This window comes from Pimephales promelas, chromosome 16 (assembly GCF_988280905.1).
Source record: "Pimephales promelas chromosome 16, fPimPro1.hap1.1, whole genome shotgun sequence".
Taxonomy (NCBI): Eukaryota; Metazoa; Chordata; class Actinopteri; order Cypriniformes; family Leuciscidae; genus Pimephales; species Pimephales promelas.
The window spans coordinates 30,184,595-30,208,562 of record NC_142784.1 but is presented as its reverse complement, the minus strand read 5'-3'; the positions used below and the strand labels follow the sequence as shown (position 1 = coordinate 30,208,562).

The 23,968-nt window shown below is 34.0% G+C and overlaps 1 protein-coding gene and 1 long non-coding RNA gene across 2 annotated transcripts in view; both read left to right on the top strand.

Annotated features, from left to right (window-relative positions):
• Positions 1–23,968, top strand: part of gab2 (GRB2 associated binding protein 2) — a 77,014-nt gene that overhangs the window by 19,495 nt on the left and 33,551 nt on the right. Inside the window, exon 2 of the mRNA XM_039678834.2 lies at positions 12,833–13,136. Within this exon, the coding sequence (XP_039534768.2) occupies positions 12,833–13,136 (304 nt within the window). The remainder of the gene's footprint in view (positions 1–12,832; positions 13,137–23,968) is intronic.
• LOC148973374 (uncharacterized) lies at positions 20,775–23,438 on the top strand. The gene is made up of 2 exons (XR_016146902.1): positions 20,775–21,547; positions 22,565–23,438. It is a non-coding gene; the product is annotated as an uncharacterized LOC148973374 (long non-coding RNA).

Here is a 23,968-nt window from a genome sequence, read left to right as displayed (position 1 = left end):
CTAAAAGCAGTTTGTTCTAAAGCAACTGTCACATGTATCTTTTCCGAAAAGGGAATCCCAGAATGCATTTCGTCAAGCTTGGAGAAATCCATTGAGAAATCTTAAATCCAAGATGGCGGGTCAAGTCAAGAGAAATGCTGATTATGAATCAAATGAAACACTTTTAATGCTGTAAAGTGTCACTAAAAAGGTTCAGTGTTACTCAATAGCAGTTTGCTTATGTAACATTGTTTTTTATCGCATTGTTAGCTTAGCAACATGCTAACACCAGACCCTATTGGAATGGCTTGAATGGCGTTTCGCATATAAACGTAACATTATGTGACGTTGTTTACAAGAGATGTTTTATTCAATGGATGTGTGCATTAACAATATGTAAACAATAAGCCATCTTTAGACCGTCCAGTCACCCGCCGAGACATTGCTGAGTTTATTTTAATGGCTTTCCAGTGTCATAAACTGATGTCACTGGTGTAAACACAGATGTGTTAGCTTAGCAACATGCTAACATCAGACCCTATTGGAATCAATTGTGAGTCAAGTGTGCAGAGCTGTACAGCCAATGCATTCTCATCCCAAGGCGTCATATACTGACGCTTTTGCCAAAGCGTATACATCCAACGTACATGGCACCCTTTAGCGTCAATATAACACGCTTTGGATATGGGTAGGTTTAGGTCTGGGGTAGGGTTAGGGTTAGACCACTAGGAGGCGCCCATATATATATGCGTCTTATATTGAACCTAAATTATGAGATTGACGTCTCATAATTGGCAAAAGCGTCAGTATATGACGCCTTGGGATGAGAACAGCAGCTGTTGCCTATGCAGAGCTTATATTATTCATTTATTTTGCTCGGTAAAATGTTAAAATGATCGGTATTGTAAAATACTTTTGCATAAGAGTGATGATAAAGACAAATGGTCATTAAACGTCCTGTTTGTGGGTGTCCGGTGTGACATTATACAACGCATTAGGCTACAGGACAGCTGTAGTTATCCGGCAGTGTGATTTGTGTTAATTCACACTTAACTGTAGTGTTCACACTTCTGAGGGATGCATTATCGCTGGCCTCAGAAATGCTTCTGGTGATATTTTAAAAATGCTTTTAACAGCCTTGCATAATGTAGACAGACATAAAGTGCATGTTTTCTTTCTTCAAGAAATACTACGTGGGAGTTTGGTGTTTGTTTTAGTGACATGAGAACCTTTTGCTTTTCTGTTGAAACTTTTTTAACTCCCTGTTTCCCTAGAAGTGAGAATCCAGGCAAAGGTGAACCTATTTTTGATCTGGTTTTTCACAGCTTAGTTGATGTGGTAATGATGATGGCGAAACTCTCGCAGTCGTATGCTGCTATTTGTGTTACTTACAAAGAAGTGTTGTGAAAGAAACATTTATTTGTGCTTACTTGGGCTGTGCAAAAATTAATTGCGATTAATCGCATCCAAAATAAAAGTCTTTGTTTATATAATATATTTGTGTGTGCTGTATATAATTATTTTGTATATATATAAATACCTATGCATGCATGTATATATTTAAGAATCATTTGCGCTTAAATTCTGTATATATATATATACATATATATATATATATATACTGTATATATAAATATAAATACATAATCTATATTATATAAATATAAATATTTTACATATGAATAACACATTTTCTTAAATATATACATGCGTGTGTGTGTATATGCAAAAAAATCATATACAGCACACATAAATATATTATGTAAACACAGACTTTTATTTTGGATGCGATTAATCGCAATTAATTTTTGCACAGCCCTAGTGCTTACCTATTGTTTTATTTTACTGGTAGAGCTTCTCAGCTTGATAAAATATGATTTTGAACAAACCAGTGTAAATAAAGAGAGAATTAAAATAAAATGCAATTATATGATTAAAAACTTGGCTTAAATAAAAATGTGAAAAGTTGCCATGACATCTAATTGAAATAAATTAGTTTAAGGTTAAGTACTAAAATGACTAAAACCGAAAAATAAAAATAGATAGATCTTTAACCAAAAAAAAAAAAAATCCCAAAACCCCATAACAAAATTATTAAAACTTAAAAAATGAAAATGAAATGCTAATTTAAAATAAAACTAATAAATACTATAGTATAAAAAAAAATAGTATACTAAAATAATCCTATATTTTAGCATTTTTTTCACTATTCATTAATATATTATATTTAATTGTCAGTGATTTTTACAATATTTAAAATGAAAATTAATTCATTGGTTTGTTTGTTTTTTTAACTGCCTGATATAATTTTATATGAAAACACATATTTTGAATAACACATTTATTTAGTTTAGGATTATATTTGATAATCCCATTTCAATTTATTTGTGAATTTGTTCATTTTTTATGAATCTCTTTACACTTATTTGCTACAATTCTAACCCCATACAAATTCATGCATCCATTTGTGTCTGCTTTCTTTAACACGTCTCTCTTTCTTTTTCCGTCTCTCATTCCTGGAATGTGTTGTCATGTGACCCTGTTATCGATTAACCGTTGCCTCTGTGATCACAGAGATTCACTTGCGGCATATGACAACAGCATGTCAGATGAACATTTTAAGGAATTATGAGTGAACTTCAGTCATTTAAACTGATTTTGTTTCATAACTGATTCTAAACGGCGTATATGGAGAGGACAACGAGACAGACAGAGATGCAATATTGGAGTCAACATGGATTTACCCATGTGACCTAATAAAAGCAGCTGCTCGCTCCGAAGTTTACCTGTCCAAACCGCCACTGTCTGCTTTAAAACAAAGTCCCCAACCGCCCTGTGTGCTACTGAGGCCTGACCTTTATAGAAGTAGAGTCCAGATGAGTGATGCAGCTCATGTGTTTGCTCAGCTGTGAGTGTGTGTTTGCCTGTATGTATGGAGCAGGTACTACAGGTGGGACACTTCAGGTAGATTATTTCCCTTTAATAAGATGAAATGATGTTGACGACTGTACTCTTTATGATGCTCTTTGTTTGTCTTGCAAAAATACATGACAAAATGTAATGTGACAAAAATGCCATAAAAAATGTAAACCAAAAATGCATGTAATAATAATAATAATAATTAGGCTTTATGATTTGGAGGCACATTTTTCTTTTTTATATAAAAATGGTAAATGCGGTTTCTAAAAAAATATCCAGATTTGCTGTGCGTTTTTTTCCCTGAAAAAAAATAGTGATTGTTATTTAAAATTTGACTTAGAAAAAATCCAGATTTGCTGCGTTTGTTTGTCGGACTGCACAATTTGGACAAAATTTTGTGATTACTCTGTAAAAAAAAAAAAATCCCGTAAAAAAAAATGGCAAATCTCTGGCTGCAAAGTTTCCAGACGGTTTCCGTTAATTTACAGCAAATTACCATTTCACAAAATTACATGCGAAAACCGTAAAAATACAGAATTTACTTTACAGTCAAAATTAATTAAATTACTGTATATTACTGTTGATAATGGCTCATTAAACCGTGGAAAAACTGATAAATGATGTCAAATTACAATAAAAAGACATTTAACTTTCAGGTTAGAGTTTTATAAAGGTATTTTATATAATAATACTGTCTATCTACAGTAATTCTCTTTTAATATATACGTTTTCTGTGTTAAATAACAATAAAATTATGGATAAAAATGAAATAAATACATAAATTAAAATACAAATGTTTGTAAATTTAGTTTTATTTTTTTATTTGTTCAGATCCAATTTCACAACTTTGACCAATCTCTATTTAAGTACATAATAATAGCAAATTTACAGTAAATTTTTGTTAATTAACTAAATGTTTGAGTACATGGTTATAAAATATAAATTTTTATAATTAGGACTTCAAAATTTGGAGTAAAAAATTTTTTTTAAGTAAAAGAGTTTTTTTTTTCTTCCTGAAAATAAATTGTGATTGCAATTAAAAATGTGATTTAGAAAAAAAAAAATGTTATGTTTGTTGGCCAAAATGTTGTAATTATAGTAATATTGCTATAAAATAATAATTATTTTTAGTATTCTAAATAAAACCATAATTACTAAAATAAATAGAACTATTTTAATATTAAACTGTACAATTTAAAAATATAAAGTATTTTTTTTTCTGCAGCTGTAAAATTATAAGACAAATTATTATATTGTTAGTAAATGTATTAATCTATTGTAGTAAACACAATCATACCCCACAAAACACATTTTCGCCAACACAAACATTGTAGCATATGAACCCATATTTAATTCTAAGATATCATTAAAAAAACTATTTATCTTTTCATTACCCTCAGTGCACTGAGTAATGACCCTCAGTGACCCGAGTTTGTCTTGTTTGTTTGTTTCTCCTACAGTATTGTTTGGTTTCCCTATAAATAGAGTTTGTGTGAGTTTTGGGCTCAGAAAAGACAAAGGCCTTTGGTCCGAGTATAAACAAAAGGGTTTTTTGCATCTAATTTTAGAGGGTGACTCTTTCAAAACAATTCAGATTTTCCCTTTTCTTTCGATGTTTCCTTTACACAAATCTGAAATAGATTTAGCTTGCTTTAACTTCGGTGATTTATCGAGCGTTTGGATGACTAAGAAATTATTTTAGGATGTATCCTATATATAGAGAACCGATTTCACAATGAGCCTCAGATTCTATTTAGTCTCATTAAGAAGGCATGTGTGGAGGAGCGTCCAATCCATAATGAACCTCTGGATTCATCCAATTACATTTCCCTTTGACTGTCATCTTTAGTAACATGCCAAACATCAATCATATGATCGCTATCATCATTCTTTATACACTCTCAGAAAAAAAGGTACAAAAGCTGTCACTGGGGCTGTACCTTTTCAAAAGGTACACTTTTGTACCCAAAGGCTGCATATTGGTACCTTAGTGGTACATATTAGCACCTAAAATGTACACATTAGCACCTGAAATGGACATTTTAGCACCTGAAATGGACATATTAGCTCCTGAAATGGCATATTAGCTCCTAAAATGTACATATTAGATCCTTAAATTGACATATTAGCTCCTGAAATTTATATATTAGCACCTAAAATGTACATATTACTACCTGAAATTTACATATTAGCTCCTGAAATTGACATATTAGCTCCTGAAATGAATATATTAGCACCTAAAATGTACATATTAACACCTGAAATGTACATATCAGCACCTAAAATGTACATATTAGTACCTAAAATTTACATATTAGCTCCTCAAATGGACAGATTAGCACCTGAAATGGACATATTAGCTCCTGAAATTGACATATTAGCTCCTGAAATGTATATATTAGCACCTAAAATGTACTTATTAACACTTAAAATGTACATATTAGCACCTAAAATGTACATACTAACACCTAAAATGTACTTATTAGCACCTGAAATGTATATATTGGCACATAAAATGTACATATTAGCTCCTGAAATGTACATATTAACACCTAAAATGGACAAAAGTTTACCTTTTGAAAAGGTACAGCCCCAGTGACAGCTTTTGTACCTTTTTTTTAATAGCCTTGTTCTGTTACACAGAAGAAATAACCCCTGAAATTCATACATTATGGCATATTTATAATGCAACGTATTAGGCCTATTTTTATAGAATAGCAAAGTATGCCAAATTAATGACTATACCACATAAATATATAAAGGCTATCATGATCATTTTGCCAACAATGAACCATGGATTTGTTTAGTTAGAAGTGCCAGAAGTGATCTCCATATATGACTGATCGACACGTTTTGACCTAAAAATATCAAAATTACTGAAACTACTGCGTAAACAAAGACACCTACATCTTGGATGCTCTGAAGGTAAGCTAAAACATACCAAAAATTAATTTCAAAATGAACTATCCATTTAAGTACGTAAAAAAGGCTGTACTAATCTGAGACCAGCAGTGACATACAGTATGTGCTAGTTGTGTGCCAGCTGGGTCATGCAGACCTCCTTCAACTGATCTGGGCTTTGTTCCAAATCTCATTTAGTCATGTTACAGCCATGCATGAGAGTGCCATAAATTCAAATGAGAAGAGGTTGAGATGCACTAAAGTGATTGCATCTCCCTCTCCACATCCCTGTTTTGCACTCACTCACTTGCTCCCACGTACAGTAAAACAAATCAATCGCATGTCTTTGGGTGTATATATGTGTGTCATCAGGTGAATGTTGCGTTATGTGGGTACATCGCGCCCTGCTGAGAATGGGTTTGGCCAGAGATGTGTTTGAGGGCGGAGCTTCTCATACCACTAAAGCTGCCACACCAAAAACCACAAACAAGGATCTACTACGGATGTGTTCGATCAACAACAAAAGCCCATCACTAATCTACCAAGTCCAGTTAAACTGTCATTATATAAGAAAGATTAACCTAGCTGAGCTATTTCTAGAAAATCCGACTAAAATTGATTTTAGCCAATCCATACAAATGAATGATTGAAGTGCGAGTAGTTAAACGTGTTATGCTGCGTATAGGATACAGTAAACAGCACTATCCCAGTAAAGATCGTTTCTCTTCTGTTGTCATTTACTCATCCTCATTCCACTCGTTCCAAACTCGTTTTATCTGCGAAACACCAAAGGACAAAATTTGAGGAATGTCCTCTTCTCTCTGACCCAAAAAAGCAACATGATTGTATAATTAAAAATACAAACATTACAACTACACATACATACGTCCACATGCTGTCACAATGTTATATTTAAATATATTAAGCACAATTTAAAATAATTATACCACGACAAAAATGTGTTGCACCTGGAGTAAAAAGCTATATTAAACTATAGTGTTTGTAAGGCTTTTGTCTTTCAAGCTATTTTTAAAAAATTAATTTTTAATTTGACATTTTCGTGGTTTAATTAATTTTCGTGGATTATCAGCATATTAGCTCCTGAAATGGACATATTAGCTCCTGAAATTGACATATTAGCTCCTGAAATGTATATATTAGCACCTAAAATGTATATATTAGCACCTAAAATGTACATATTAGCACCTAAAATGTACTTATTAGCACCTAAAATGTACAGATTAGCACCTGAAATTTATATATTAGCGCACAAAATGTACATATTAGCACCTAAAATGTACAGATTAGCACCTGAAATGTATATATTAGCGCACAAAATGTACATATTAGCACCTGAAATGGACATATTAGCACCTAAAATGGGCTTTTTTTTTTAATTAAACTGCATGAACTCTAGATGGGAAACCCTAACATAATGTAATATTTAATGGATTTGATGTTGTTGATGACAAAGAATGGAAAATATTTTCTTTCTCTGTTTATTTTCATATCAAGATTATCCTACTCAATTCAATGTGATAAATGAGTTTGGTCAAAAGTAATCTATAAGTAATCAAAAAGTAGTCGGATTACATTATCTTAAATCTGTAATGTAATAGATGACGTTACTGACCATTTTTTGTCATAATTTGGAATTTGCAATTTGTAAGTAATCAAACACCGTCACACTCTTCTCACATACTAAAATATTTTTTTTATATTATTTGGTAAATTGCCATTTATGTCAGACTTATTCACTTATACAGCCATTGTTGCAAAATAAACCATGCACAGTATCCCTAGGGTGATTGATGAAAATGACCATTGTGAACTTCATCATTGTGTTACATTTCTGTCGCATGTTTACAGCAGAAGAATCAATTTACATTCAAAACAGGGAAAATCCCAACTACTGGGCATGAAGCACCTGTGTGTTTATACATGAGTGGAAACCCTTGTATATTTGCTGAGGAAGAGTGCATGTGTATCTCAGAAAATTTCATGGACTGTCAAACAGAAAATTAGCAAGCATGCATACAAGTGTTCTGTTATTTTCCCGAAATCAAAAGAGATCAGAAAGTATTTCAGTTCTCAGATATTTACTGCATCTATAGCTAAACTGCATCTAAATTTGGAGCCAGTGTTAATTTCCTGTCAGCACATCCTCACTTCTGCTCTGAGCGATCTGATAGCGGTCATAATTCAGAGGGTACAGCTGAAGATGAGTGGCAGGCAGTTGTGGTATGCTATAAAACTACTATTTCTGCAGTATACAGTGTGTTCACCGTACACATTATGCAATTTGTCTGTTGGACAGCCAACTAAAATTCCCAGTTTTCCCAAAAAAAATAATAAATAAATTTGGGTTACACTTTATTTTGAGGTGTCTTTGTAACATTGTAATTACACTAGGGTAACGATACCCTTGTGTCACGATTCGATACATATCACGATACTCAACTCACGATACGATATTATTGCGATACCCCAAGACATTTGGTAAAAGGTTAAAGGAGTAGTTCACTTTTTTTTTAAAAAAAACGTTTGCTGATAATTTACTCACCCCATGTCATCCAAGATGTCCATGTCTTTCTTTCTTCAGTCTAAAAGAAATTAAGGTTTTTGATGGAAATATTCCAGGATTTTCTCCATATAATGGACTTCAATGGGAACCAAATGGTTCAAGGTCCAAATGAGAGTTTCAGTGCAGCTTCAAACGGCTTTAAACGGCACCAGACGATGAATAAGGGTCTTATCTAGCGAAATCATTGCTCATTTAAAAAATAAATTAAAAAGTTTAAGTTTTATAAGTACAAATCCTCGCCTTGCTCTGTTCTGTTATGAGCGTTCGTGACTCTCCTGTTCAAACTCGTTCATCAAGATGAACAAATCTTTTTTGAGTCATGACTCGAAGGGTCCTAGATAAGACCCTTATTCATCGTCTGGTGTCGTTTAAAGCCCTTTGAAGCTGCACTGAAACTCTCATTTGGACCTTGAACCATTTGGTTCCCATTGAAGTCCATTATATGGAGAAAATCCTGGAATGTTTTCATCAAAAACCTTAATTTCTTCTTTTTAGGTTTAAAAAACCTATTTGAAATAATTTCTGTTCTTTTGAACATTCTATCCATCAAAGAATCCTGAAAAATAGTATCAATGTTTTTGCAAAATATTACGGAGAACAACTCTTTTCAGTGTTTGATAATTTTTCTTTTGGATGACCAACAATTCCTATTTTCATAACTTTCACAACTTTTTTAATGGTTCTACCATTGCATATTTCACACTATTCCACATACTATTAAACAAACAAACAAAAAAAATACTAGCCAGTGTGCTAGTGCACTAGGTAGTATGCAGTGTGCCAGTGTTCTGTTCTGTGAGCGACAGCCGAACGGAGTGAGAGGAGTGATGTGAAGGGTAGGTCAACAGCAGGCTTGAGAAAACACAGGATGTGTAGTGGGATCCATTTTCCGCTTCCTGTCGGACAGTGAGGCTGGATGCAGGACCGGGAAGAGCGGGGGTGTAGTGGTTAGTGGAAACAGTGTCCTTGGTTCCCTGGTCTGGTGGCGGAGGTGGCTCTGTCTGTGTATGTGTGTGTGTTGATGGAAGAAAGAGAGCCTGTGGGATCCTGTGTGTCAGCAAGAGCCACAGAGAGAGAGAGAGAGAGAGAGAGAGAGAGAGAGAGAGACAGTGAGTGAGTGATATGGGGCAGAAGTAAATTTCTGGCATTGGGCCACAGAACCTCTTTCCATTATCCGGCTGTTTCTTTCTGTACTTAGTTCTGTCACTGCCAAAATAACTCTCTACAGTGCACAAAATCTATCAATCTATCTATCTATCTATCTATCTATCTATCTATCTATCTATCTATCTATCTATCTATCTATCTATCTATCTATCTATCTATCTATCTATCTATCTATCTATCTATCTATCTATCTATCTATCTATCTATCTATCTATCGTTCGCCTGCTCTATTTGCTTATCCATCCATCCATCCATCCATCCATCCATCCATCCATCCATCCATCCATCCATCCATCCATCCATCCATCCATCCATCCATCCATCCATCCATCCATCCATCCATCCATCCATCCATCCATCCATCCATCCATCCATCCATCCATCCATCCATCTATCTATCTATCTATCTATCTATCTATCTATCTATCTATCTATCTATCTATCTATCTATCTATCTATCTATCTATCTATCTATCGTTCGCCTGCTCTATTTGCTTATCCATCCATCCATCCATCCATCCATCCATCCATCCATCCATCCATCCATCCATCCATCCATCCATCCATCCATCCATCCATCCATCCATCCATCCATCCATCCATCCATCCATCCATCCATCCATCCATCCATCCATCCATCCATCCATCCATCCATCCATCTATCTATCTATCTATCTATCTATCTATCTATCTATCTATCTATCGTTCGCCTGCTCTATTTGCTCATCCATCCATCCATCCATCCGTCCGTCCATCCATCCATCCATCCATCCATCCATCCATCCATCCATCCATCCATCCATCCATCCATCCATCTATCTATCTATCTATCTGTCATTCGCCTGCTCTATTTGCTTATCTATCTATCTATCTATCTATCTATCTATCTATCTATCTATCTATCTATCTATCTATCTATCTATCTATCTATCTATCTATCTATCTATCTATCTATCTATCTATCTATCTATCTATCTATCTATCTATCTATCTGTCGTTCGCCTGCTCTATTTGCTTATCTATCTATCCATCCATCCATCCGTCCGTCCGTCCGTCCGTCCGTCCGTCCGTCCGTCCGTCTAATCATCACAATTACATCATTATTTAACATGCACTTTTGCATTAGTATGATTTATACTAGGGGGCTGTTGAATGCTTAAATCTGATTGGTTTACGAATGTTATATATATATAGGTGTGCAATTGTATTAGAATTAATTAGAAACACATGGATAACATGTCCAAATCTCTTCACCAAATGATTTCAATTATTTCAAAGGTCCTTAAGCCTACATCAGCTCCCGCTCTCTCTCCCACTCAAACACACACATACAAGTTGTCAGAGCTGATTTGACGATTTTATCAGTAAAATTGTTTAGCAACATTAAAGCTAATTGGCATTTCGTATAGCGTCGCTGTTCTTGAAGCAGAGAAACTTACAGTTTCACTATTAGTAGAGACGCTACTGCCGAACACTGTTGAGAGATGCGCAGACTCAGGTAATTCACACATGCTTAATCTCTCTCTCTCTCTCTCTCTCTCTCTCTCTCTCTCTCTCTCTCTCTCTCTCTATATATATATATATATATATATATATATATATATACTGTATAACTGCATCAATAACTGCATTAGTCTGCTATCAATGGCTCAAGCCTCAGTTTACTAGCTCTAAAATGTTTTGGAATCGGCAATCGGATGAGACGCGTAAGAACTTGACAAATGTCTTGAAATACAACAACTGAACATTGTCTTGAGGTGTGGTAACTGCAGTATAAGCTTATATGTGTATTTTATTCCTCAATACATGTTTAGACCTACAATGTATTTCTGTTTTATGTGGTTACAGCAGAAGAGTCCATTTACATTCAAATCAGGGAAATTCCCAACTACTACGAATGAAACACCTGTGTGTTTGTATAAGTGGGAATCCTTGGATGTGTATTTGCTGAGAAAATTCTGTGTGCATGTGCGGCACGTAATATATATGTCATGGATCATCAAACAGTAGACTCATTCCCAGGAGTGTGCATGCCATTTTTTACTGGTGTCATAATGCAGTGTGTGTGTATCAGGTAAACCCTACATTATCAGGACTAAATGTCCACACAAAGATGGCAAAATGCGAAATCCTTGTCCTTGTGGGAACATTTTTCGGTCCACATGAGAAAACAGCTTATAAGTCATGTTTTTTCTTTTGAAAATGTAATGTGATCTAGTTAGATGGATTAGACTACTGTTAGTCTAAGGGGATAGTATATACAATTTGTACAGAATAAAAACCATTATGGCTATGGAAAGTCAGCATAAAACACAACGTGTGAGTGTGTGTTTGTCTCCCCCTCAAAGCTTGATCTGAGCAGGAAACTGTGTGGGAGTAGCACCTGTCTTAAATAAGCCACTCTCTCTAAAACACACATACACACACATTCAAATAGAACACACACCCGCAGAAACACACTTCCAGCCCAATCTTGGTTTTGATCAGTGAAAACTAAGCACAAACTGAAAAATTGAACAACAAACTAGAATTCACGTCAGCTTCATATTTTGAACAGTATAGCTCAATATTTCGGTATTATTACTGGAATTAACAGTACAATGAGACCAGAAATTGTCATGTACTAAAACGAAAAAAAAAAAGAACATGATAAAACCAAATAATAAAAATAGATACCCATGAGAAGTGAAATAGAGTCTATATCTTTTTAGACTACAATTTTGTTATTCACAGGAATATTTCAAATTAATTCACTCTCTTATGAAATCGAAACAATACTTAAAGCTGTTTTTTAAGACATTGTTTTAAAATCATAACATTTTTATATCTCTAAGAACTGTTGTTGTATATAATGTAGGCTTATAATTTAAAATAATAACATTATTTTTGTAAACTGTTATTATGTTTTATACAATTATGAGACATATTATTATAAAGATACACTAAAGTTTGGGGTCAGTAAGAAATGAATAATTGTATTCAGCAAGGATGCTTTAATTTGATCAAATGTGGGAGTAAAGACATTTATAATGTATCAAGTTTTCCAAAAAAATGTATATATGAAGCAGCACAGCTGTGTTCAACTTTGATATTATAATAAATGTTTCTTGAGCAGCAAATCAGCATATTAGAATGATCTCTAGAAGGATCATGTGACATGAAAATTCATCAGCATAGGAATAAATGACATTTAAAAAAAATAAACTAATAATATTTTACAATAAGTATGTTTTTATTACTGTAGTTGCTTAACCACAAACATTGTTCCGGTTGTCTCTATAGGCCTGGAAGAAGCGCTGGTTTATCCTGCGGAGCGGGCGCATGAGTGGAGACCCGGATGTTCTCGAGTACTACAAGAGTGACCATGCCAAAAAGCCCATTCGCATCATCGACCTGCACTGCTGCGAGCAGGTGGACGCGGGACTCACCTTCAAACGCAAAGAGTTCCAGGACAGCTTTGTGTTCGACATCAAGACGGCCGAGAGGACCTTCTACCTGGTGGCCGAAACGGAGGAGGAGATGACCCGCTGGGTTCGCTCTATCTGCCAGCTGTGCGGATTCAACCAGTCAGAGGACAATCATCACGGTAGGAGAATCATATCAATCTTTGCCTTCAGAATCAACACTTTCTGATCAATACAGCTCATGTACCGATAGGCAATGTTAGCGTAGTGTATCTATGTGGTTTTACTGTAAAAGTGCTCTCATCTGGAGCGATGTGCTGTTTTCTTTTCTCTCTGAATTGATGATACGACATATAGAATACAATCACAAGTAACCTGATGCCATTTCTTATTGCTCCCCCCACACCACTTCTTCTCTGTCATTTGAGAAAGTTGAGATGGACCAGCCCTGCCAAATGGATGCTGTGTCTGAAAGGTTTATTGATTTTTTTTTTTTTTTTTTTTTCCCTCATGTTAAAGAAAAGGGAGTGAACGCTGCCTATCAATGCAGGAATAGCGCTAGTGTTTATTCTAGAGACAGTTGTTTTTGGCTGCTTGTGTATTACAGTCAGTGGATTACGGTACACTTTTAATTTACAATAATAAGACAGAACTATAAATTATAAACGATGTGTACAGAATGTACTTATATATATATATATATATGAAGAGTTCAGATGCAAAAGCCTTTAAATGCCATTTGAAATTTTCTTCTTTGATGATGATTTTTATCAAACTTGTATATTTAAGTTCAGTAATTTCACTTAAATGGAAATGATAATTACCTATTAATTGTTATTTAAGTAAAATTACTGAACTTAAATATACAAGCTTGATAAAAATGGTCATTTTAGAAGAAAATTTCAAATGGCATTTAGAGGCTTTTGCATCTGAACTCTTCATATATATATATATATATATATATATATATATATATATATATATATATATATATATATGTATATACTGTATATATGAAGAGTTCAGATGCAAAATCTTCTAAATGCCATTTGAAATTTTCTTTTAAAATTACCATTTTTATCAAGCTTGTATATTTAAGTTCAGTAATTTCACTTAAATGGCAATGAAGATTACCTATTAATTGTCATTTAAGTGAAATTACTGAACTTAAAAATACAAGCTTGATAAAAATGGTAATTTTTGGCTTTTTAGGCATTTAGTGGCTTTTGCATCTGAACTCTTCTCATATATATATATATATATATATATATATATATATCTGTATATATCTGTATATATACACACTCACCTAAAGGATTATTCAATTTCTCATTAATGCAATTATCTAACCAACCAATTGTTGCTTCAATGCATTTAGAGGTGTGGTCCTGGTCAAGACAATCTCCTGAACTCCAAAACTGAATGGGAAAGAAAGGTGATTTAAAGGGATACTCCACTTTTTTTTTTTTGGAAATAGGCTCATTTTACAACTCCCCCAGAGTTAAACGGTTGAGTTTTACCATTTTCGAATCCATTCAGTTGATTTTCTGATATTTAGAAGAATATCAGTAACCAGACAGTTTCTGGTCTCATTGACTTCCATAGTAGGAAAAAAATATATGGAAGTCACTGAGACTAGAAACTGTCTGGTTACCGATATTCTTCTAAATATCAGAAAATCAACTGAATGGATTAGAAAATGGTAAAACTCAACCGTTTAACTCTGGGGGAGTTGTCATAGGAGCCTATTTCCAAAAAAAAAGTGGAGCATCCCTTTAAGCAATTTTGAGCGTGGCATGGTTGTTGGTGCCAGACGGGCCGGTCTGAGTATTTCACAATCTGCTCAGTTACTGGGATTTTCACGCACAACCATTTCTAGGGTTTACAAAGAACGGTGTGAAAAGGGAAAAACATCCAGTATGCGGCAGTCCTGTGGGCGAAAACGCCATGTTGATGCTAGAGGTCAGAGGAGAATGAGCCGACTGATTCTCCTCTGAACGGTATTCTTGAACAATGGGAATAATCATAGAAAAGTCATTAAAGTGTATTGGTAAAAAGGTGTGGTAATATACACAATTATGATTTATATTATGTCATCTTTATTATCTAGGGCATTCTCTCTGATAGAACAGCCTGTTCTCTCTCTGCATTGTGTTTTAAAACAGATTCTCCCTTGAATTAATTTCACACAGGTTTGTATTATGCATGTCTGACGGTTGATACATGGTCTTTAGGGGGTATATACGTCCTAGATGTCATTGTATTATTTGTTCCATGGTTTCTTGTTAAAAAGATCAGTTTCCACCCACAGAGGTGTGTACATTTTCACTCGATGAGCAATAGAGGTCGATGGTCTTGGTAATGAGAAAGCCATGCATGGTTTTTGGCAGTCAAAGCATGAAAACTTTATCTGACCTTTTTCAACAGGCCAGCCAGCAACACTTGACTTGTGGGTCACACAAAAACAAATACACTCGCACCCTTTTTGTAAAAGACAATAATAATTATTATTTTTATTTTACATTTTAATATATAAAAATAGTTTTACATTATATTTACTTTTATACATGTAATTTTATATATATATATATATATATATATATGAAGAGCTCTTTTCCAAAACGCGTTAAACGACATTTTTAAAAAAAATGAGTTTGTCGTGTCATTCTGCTGCGGACAGAACCCTTTCACTGCTCTATCAACGTTTCATGCCGAATCGCTATATTTCCTTGTTTAAAATGTACTGCAAGATACAGTTTCTTTCCAAACCACGATAAGCGCCAGCCCTGTTTTTAGCCTAAACACGATAAATCCTCAAATTCAATGAGCGCTCTACACAATCCAGCACGGCGGCACTCTGAACAGAGGTTTATTATGTTCATTCATTCCTCAAAATGAGTCCTAGTTTTCTAGTCGACTAGTAGTAGATCATTTAAGCCATTTGTATTATCAGTAATCACATATATTGATTTAATTAAATGGGAGAGAAACCATATGAGCGTTTTTAATTGCATATTCCGCATCTCAACGTATGCATAAAGCTTGCCACAAAGAACCGGCAAAAGTAATGATGGATGAAACATTTGAATTGTTTATTAATAAACTAGTGTTTTCTGTCAGACCCCGTTTACACCTGGTATTAAAATGCGATCTGTATCCAGATAAGTTATCCGGATAATAAAAAACGCATGTTAATGCAAGGTGTAAACGCGTTGTGATCGGATCGCGATCGAATCTGCCTGACCACATCTGGAGGTAGTCTGGCTCGCATTGTGTCCGGATCTAGGTGTAAACGCAATCTGGTTGTTGAAACCACATATGTATATTTTACTCCTCCCAAAAATGCTAAAAAATAAACGAGTGAGAGCGTGTTATATAGGCTATATGTCATGTTATAGCCTAGTCAGATGCGACACGCATCACCGCAGATGAGCAGCTGAGCGTCTATTCAACGTGCAAACATCGAAAAGTAAGTCACAGACGCAGTTAACACATCTTCAAGTAAAGAAACGAAATTATCTTACCAGGCCTGTTGCCACTCTCTCTTATTGATGTCTCTGATTTGGAAATTAGCTGATGATCAATAAAATGCCGCTCAGATCTGTTGCTTTTGGTGGCGTGCAATCCAATAAATCTGCATATAACGCAGGAGGTGAAGATCGGATTTATATCCGTTTTGCAAAAACACATTTATGTGGCCATGTAAATGGAATCAGTACTTATTATCCGGATAACTTATCTGGATACAGATCGCATTTTAATACCAGGTGTAAACGGGGTCTCAGTGTCAGCAACAAAGATAAAGTTGATGATGCTTACTCGCCATCTTCGCAGTGAACGCGCATAGAGAAACGCATACTTCGAATTAGCCTACATACGCAGAGAGTTGCCAATTTATTTTAGTTTTTAATTGTTTTGTTTAAAAGTAGATATTTAAAGCTTTCTGTAGCTTAGTTCTCAGGCCTGTGTGAGGCAAGCATCGTGGTGTTTCGGTTCATATTATGAGACGCGCTCCGGTTCACCTGCGCGCCTCTGTGTCCTGATTATATTGTCTGATATTTACTTCTAATGTATTAATCCAGTCAATTTGTCGATGAAACATTTATTAAAATGAAGATACAATTTATATGAAACGAAATTTACAAGCTTTCTACAAAACAAAACTTAATAAGTGGTCAAAATCATGTCTGACGCACTCCAAATATTTTCCGATATTGGGCAGCTTTTGAATTTTGATCCTATCTTACTCATCTCATGCGGTTCCCTTTTCATAGCCTACTCAACATAGATGAAATAATAAAAATAAGTAATGTAATATTATTAAAAACAAATGTGAAATGTTTATTTTGTTTTTTTGTTTTTTTTTAACTTATATTTAAGCGTCATGCTGCTCCGCTTTGCTCACATGTTATGTAGCCTGTGTGTGTGTGCATGTGCTGGAGGGGTGCCCATCCCTTTTTTGAATATCGTTATCATATATTGATCATTTTTAATAATTCGCTTTTTTCATGCATATGTTGAAATTGGTATTAATAATTTGTTTTTTTCATGCATATGCTGAAATTGGTACTATTTGTTTGAGGTTTATTTCGATTTATAGCGTTTTGGAAAAAAATAAAATTAACTTTTAAATTATCATTAACAATATTGTTGTTTGATTTAATAATTATTGTTCAAAATGTTCAGACTGAACCAATAAAACATTTAAACAGGATAATTTGAATATTCACAAAATGTGTGGGTCTAGGTAAAAAATGTAGTTTTCCTGAAAACTATTGAAATGGATTTATAGCGTTTTGGAAAAGAGCTCTTCATATATATATATATATATATATATATATATATTTATATATTTTTATATAGGGCTGTTAAGCGATTCATCGCGATTAATTGCAACCAAAATAAAATTTTGTGTTTACATAATATATGTGGGTGCACTGTGTATAATTATTTTATATATATAAATACACACATATGCTTGTATATATTTAAGAAATATTTTCATGTATATACTGTATATAGATTTATATATAATTTATATTTTATGTAAATAGAAATAATTTTTATATAAATAATATTTTTTTTCTTAAATATACATGCATGTGTGTGTAATTATATATATATATATATATATATATATATATATATTTATACATTTTTATAAATAGGGCTGTTAAGCGATTCATCGCGATTAATCACATTCAAAATAAAATTTTGTGTTTACATAATATGTGGGTGCACTGTGTATAATTATTTTATATGTATAAATACACACGCTTGTATATATTTAAGAAATATTTTCATGTATATACTGTATATAGATTTATATATATAATTTATATTATATATAAATAGAAATATTTTATATATAAATCATATTTTTTTCTTAAATATACATGCACGTGTGTGTATTTATTTATATATATATATATATATATATATATATATAAAATAATTATACACAGTGCACCCACATATATTATGTAAACACAAACTTTTATTTTGGATGCGATTAATCGTTTGACAGCCCTAACACACACACACACACACACACACATATATATTACATATATTACATATATTACATACTTTTGAGTTTTGTTTTTTAAGAAATGGAAAATAAAAAAAATATAGAGAATAAAGATAAAATAATTTGATTTAAAGATAAAAAAAACATTTAAAATGACAAGAAAAAATATAAAAAGTATTAATATAATTAAAGTAATGCAAAATCATTTAAAGTCCCCGTGAACCGGAAGTTGTAACCAATTTTTGAATAGAGGGCGGGGTTTTACTTTAGCGCATTTTTTTCGGTGTATTAATTGTTCACCACAATACTAATGTGCGCTAACAAAGTAAATGGGGTTAATTTTGATTTCATGACGAAACAGCAAAATGTTACTGGGTTTGTTTTAGAATGACCTTTGTCACGTAACACCCATTAACACCCAGTTTTACAAACACACACATTTTTGTCCATAGATCTATAGGTGAAAACTCCAGCCGCCTCATGACCTTCTGTGCTCATACACTTACATACACACACTGTATCCAGTAATGTGCTCACATCCACTTGCCTCCTCTGGCAAATGGTAAAGGCTGATTTGAAACAGAACCTTTTTTTATGAGATGCAGCCACAGTCTCTATAGAGAATAAAACACACACCGCAACTGCAATGTAGATCAGAGTGGCCCTCCTCCCCTCCCCATATAAATGCAGCGCTCGACCTCTCTTTTCCCCAAGCAAGTATCAAGTTGTCAGCTGCGCTGTGAGCATGAAAAATGGGTGAGCCCAGTTTGCCTCAGAGGTAGTTAGCATTGATAGTCGGCCCGCAGCGCATTGTGTCTGTTTGCCGGAGCTTTGGGGACTTGTCTTGCTCGTGTAGTGATTCAAGGGGATGAAACAAAAGTGTGTCAGGTGCAAATAGACTGTTTTTTTCTGTATGTGTGTGTGGCTGATCATTGAAATGTGTATTAAGTGTAGCTAATTTCATGACTAGATGAAATGGAAATCAAATGAAAATGTGGCTTTCAGTAGTACAGTGTTCAATAGGGTTGGGTATCGTTTGAATTTGAACGATTCTGATTCCGATTCCTTGTTTCGATTCTGGTTCCAAACGATTCTTGATTCCGATTCTTTTAAGAGGCAGGGTCAAAAAAGTTTAGCTAACCTTGCTAACCAACGGCCTTTCTGAAGGAAATACTCCTTCTGTAAAAATACTCCTTTTGTCAAAAATTGTGCATTTTGCCGAGATTTCGTTATTTTTAGAAAAGTGAAGCCACACTTTGGATCGCCGATGTAAGCTACTCATGTTCGACTCGCATGGTGGTTTCTTCTTCCGCTCGGCGGACTGTGAATATCGAAACTAGGAATCGAAATTTTAACTTTTGAACGATTCCGGGAAAAACAAAAAGTTAGTCTCGGTTCCAATCGATACTCGATTCTCGATACCCAACCCTAGTGTTCAACTTATGTATAGTAGATCTATCTTTATATACACTCACCTAAAGGATTATTCAATTTCTCATTAATGCAATTATCTAATCAGCCAATCATATGGTTTTACTTTAGCACATTTTTTTCCTGTGTATTAATTGTTCGCCACAATACTAGTAATGTGCGCTAACAAAGTAAATGGGTTAATTTTGAGTTCATGATGAAACGGCAAAATAGGAAAAAGAGGCTACAATTTGCAAGAGGTCACCAAAATTGGACCATTGAAGACTGGAAAAATGTTGCCTGGTCTGATGAGTCTCGATTTCTGTTGAGACATTCAGATGGTAGAGTCAGAATTTGGCGTAAACAGAATGAGAACATGGATCCATCATGCCTTGTTCCCACTGTGCAGGCTGGTGGTGGTGGTGTAATGGTGTGGGGGATGTTTTCTAGGCACACTTTAGGCCCCTTTAGTGCCAATTGGGCATCGTTTAAATGATCGACTTATTTTAGATGCACCTTTAATTTCACTGATTTCTCACTAAAAAAACTCTCAGATTATGTTTTCAGTCATATCAGATTTGATTTTGATGTTACATAAAGCGGTGATATTTCTAAGTGGGATTTTTTTTACTTTTATTTAGTTTTCCCATTAGCTCTGTTATTTTATGAATTTAAGGATGCTGAACACCAAAAAAAAACAAGAGGCGGTATTTATAGCATTAAGAGCCAATCATAGCGTGATAGAGGCATTGCCTTTTACCCATTCATTTTCCATTACCCCCCATCAAACCAAACCCACAGGACACCAGAGAACTTTTTAAAGGATTAGTTCACTTTTCAAAAAACTTTTGCTGATAATTTACTCACCCCCACACTGTAAATGATTTCTGTTGTTTTCACAGGATTATACTGTTTTTCTCAACAGTTTCTTACTGTATAATCTATGTACAGTAAGTTACAGTAGATTTAGTTGTTTTCACAGTATTAAATTGTTTTTTCAACAGTTATGTACTGTGCACACAGTTGACAGTATGTTACTGTAGAATTGCAATGCATTCTGGGAAATTATCAGTTACTGTTAATCTAAATACAGCAGTGCATTGACCGCGAAAAACACCACACACAGATCCACGGGTAAAATTGCTAGCCTACTAATGTTATTCTTACATTTAAAATAAAAATGTAGCACTGGTTGACCATTAACAGTCATAATTTATGACATAATTTATGTCAGTGGGGTGAGAGCATGAGACGAGAGCATATTTGACTTTGGAAGAGTTTCTCTGTCGTGTCAGTGGTGCTGCTGTCTTTTCTGCCGACCTGCAACTTCTTCATCTGGTAAGTAATAATTCTTATAATGTGTATGCATACGGATTCTAGCTAATAACTTTAAAGTTGTTTAGAATAGCTGACCACGATTTCTATATTCAATTTAATATATTCTAGACATTTTAATAGGCTACTCTTCAATGTAGTCATTTGGGATGTTACTGTAAATTCAAATACATTAGTACGAAATGACCGCGAAAAATATAACCACAACAAGCTGCCATTTTATGAGGAACTCGACTCTTCAGTTCCCTTCCCGCTGTAAGAACACGCAGGCCGTGCATCGCGTCGCTGTCGGTCGGCAACGTTTTCGCCATACATCTGGTTAGTAATTCATATTTTTATGCAAACCATATGAGTTACTTACGTGAACAGATTAACGTTAGAAAGAAGTGGCCGCGGAATGTTCTATAACGTCTGTATGTATAAGTCAGACGCGGATTTCTTTTATGTTGATAGCCTTACTTGATTAAATGTGATTTTATTAACATATATTTCATATGTAACCTCTTATACGGTCAAAATGGTCTAATCATTTTGTTATTTACCACGTTAAGTCGGTGGAATTAAGCGCCTGCACGTTCATTATTTTATGACTTACAGGGGTTAGGAATTGATAGTCGATAAATGTATCCTGAAATCGGACATCCAAGGTTAGGATTCGGATTTATTGTTATAAAATTAAAGTGCCGATTCCTCTTATTGATTTTTTCACGCTTATTTTCGTGTAAATCCTGACCTGGCGTTCAACGTTAACTTAACGTTACCTCAGTGATAAAGTTGGACCGCGGAAAGCGCCTAATGTGTATTTTTGTCCAAAATACAAAGCTATGTGTGACATTTACAGTATTTGTTGTGGTCTTTGTTAATCTTTGGTTATCATTAACGACACATACACGAGGGAGTTAGCCTGGTGTTGAACACTTTACTAGCGAACTTAGAATCAACAACAACAAAAAAAACCCGGGTCATACCAACTACACAAACTGCCTGGGGGTGTTCCGGTAGGAACCATTCACTGCATATACTACAGTATTGTCGGCTATAATATCATTGTTTTTTTTTTTACTATGTGTAAACTGACATGTACTCATTTGAAGGGAACGATGCCTTGTCAAGCTTTTTTTAAGTCATGTAACTTAGTATCACACAAGCAAGATTTAGCCTACGTTTTCACGTGATCGTAAATGAATTGATTTTAAACAACAGTCCAACAAACAAGATTTTAGTATTAAGTGAATTACACTTTAGACATCATTTTGTCTGTTTTTGCTGTTTAGCCAAAACAACAACAAAAACTTACTATATTTTAACTGTCTTGTCTGTTCTCCTTTTCCACAGGTGTGAGCTGTGCATGTTAAGAAGACCCCTATCCATCTTGACGACCGATGAATTGTAAATCTAATCTAATTTAATTATTCTATTTATCTAACTACTAATGTTTACCTTGGTCCAGTACTGACCCACTGAGAACATTTTAAACGGATTTTTATCCATCTGTGAATTTTGTCTATCTGCAAGTTGTTTAGAATTGTTGTGTGAAAATAAACGTTACTGTACAGTTTAAGGTTTAATTGCATAAAAGCTTGGATAGAAAACTTCTTATTTCAAAAGTTAGAACATAAGTCTGCATATAAATAATTATTGATACCGTAATGCAAGTTTTTCATGGCACATGTGCATGATGAGGTTGTTTTGCGTTTAGTTTTTTTTTTAAAAGGACACTGGATAACTTGTCATTTTGTAATACTCATCTGGATTGGTGGTTTACTCGTCAAAGCTTTTATAGTTTATAAGTTTATATGTGTCTCCCAGCCCTGCAAATCTGGTCCCTTAGATAGAAAGCAGCCAAAAACCCTTTAAAATCAGCAACTGTGACCAGTTAGACAGTCTATCTCAAACCAATAGACAATCTTAGACTAGTTTAAGCTGTTTTACCCCAGCAGGGAATGGGTGGATGAGTTGTTATGAACTATCTTTCTAATAGATTGATCAGATAGCACCCCTTTAATCTTTTCTATTTTACCTGTTCATGATAATTTTTGCATGTATTTATGCATAATTGTTCATGATTGTCATGCATGATTTTTATTGTATTATATTACATTTTTATTATTAATGTATTTAATTGTATTAATGTATTTAAATGTATATTATGTAAATGTACTAATGTGTTTGAAAATACACAATAAACCTTGTGCAGTTAAAGCTTCAATTGTTCTTTTTTCTATTTCCCATTAACAGTTAAAATAATATTTCTACGGATTTTCTACAGGTTACACAGTAGCACTATAAAATAAATACAATAACATTTCATACTATACAGTATTATTAAAAATTAACAGTGTAATTCTGTACTTTAATATGGTAAGAAATTACAGTAAAATAATGTTATTTAATTTGCAGTATGCCTAACAGTACTGTAGTTAGTGTTACGGTAATTTTACTGTTAAATGAAATACAGCAAGTACTGGATAATTGTTGCCAGTAAGTTACTGTTAATTTGACAAGAAATTTTTTACAGTGCATGTCATCCAAGATGTCCATGTCTTTCTTTCTTCAGTCGAAAAGAAATTAAGGTTTTTAATGAAAACATTCCAGGATTTTTCTCCATATATAATGGACTTCAATGGGAACCAAACGGTTCAAGGTCCAAAAGAAACTTTCAGTACAAACTGCAAATTTGTTCAAAGGGCTTTAAACGATTCCAGACGATAAATAAGGGTCTTATCAAGTGAAACGATC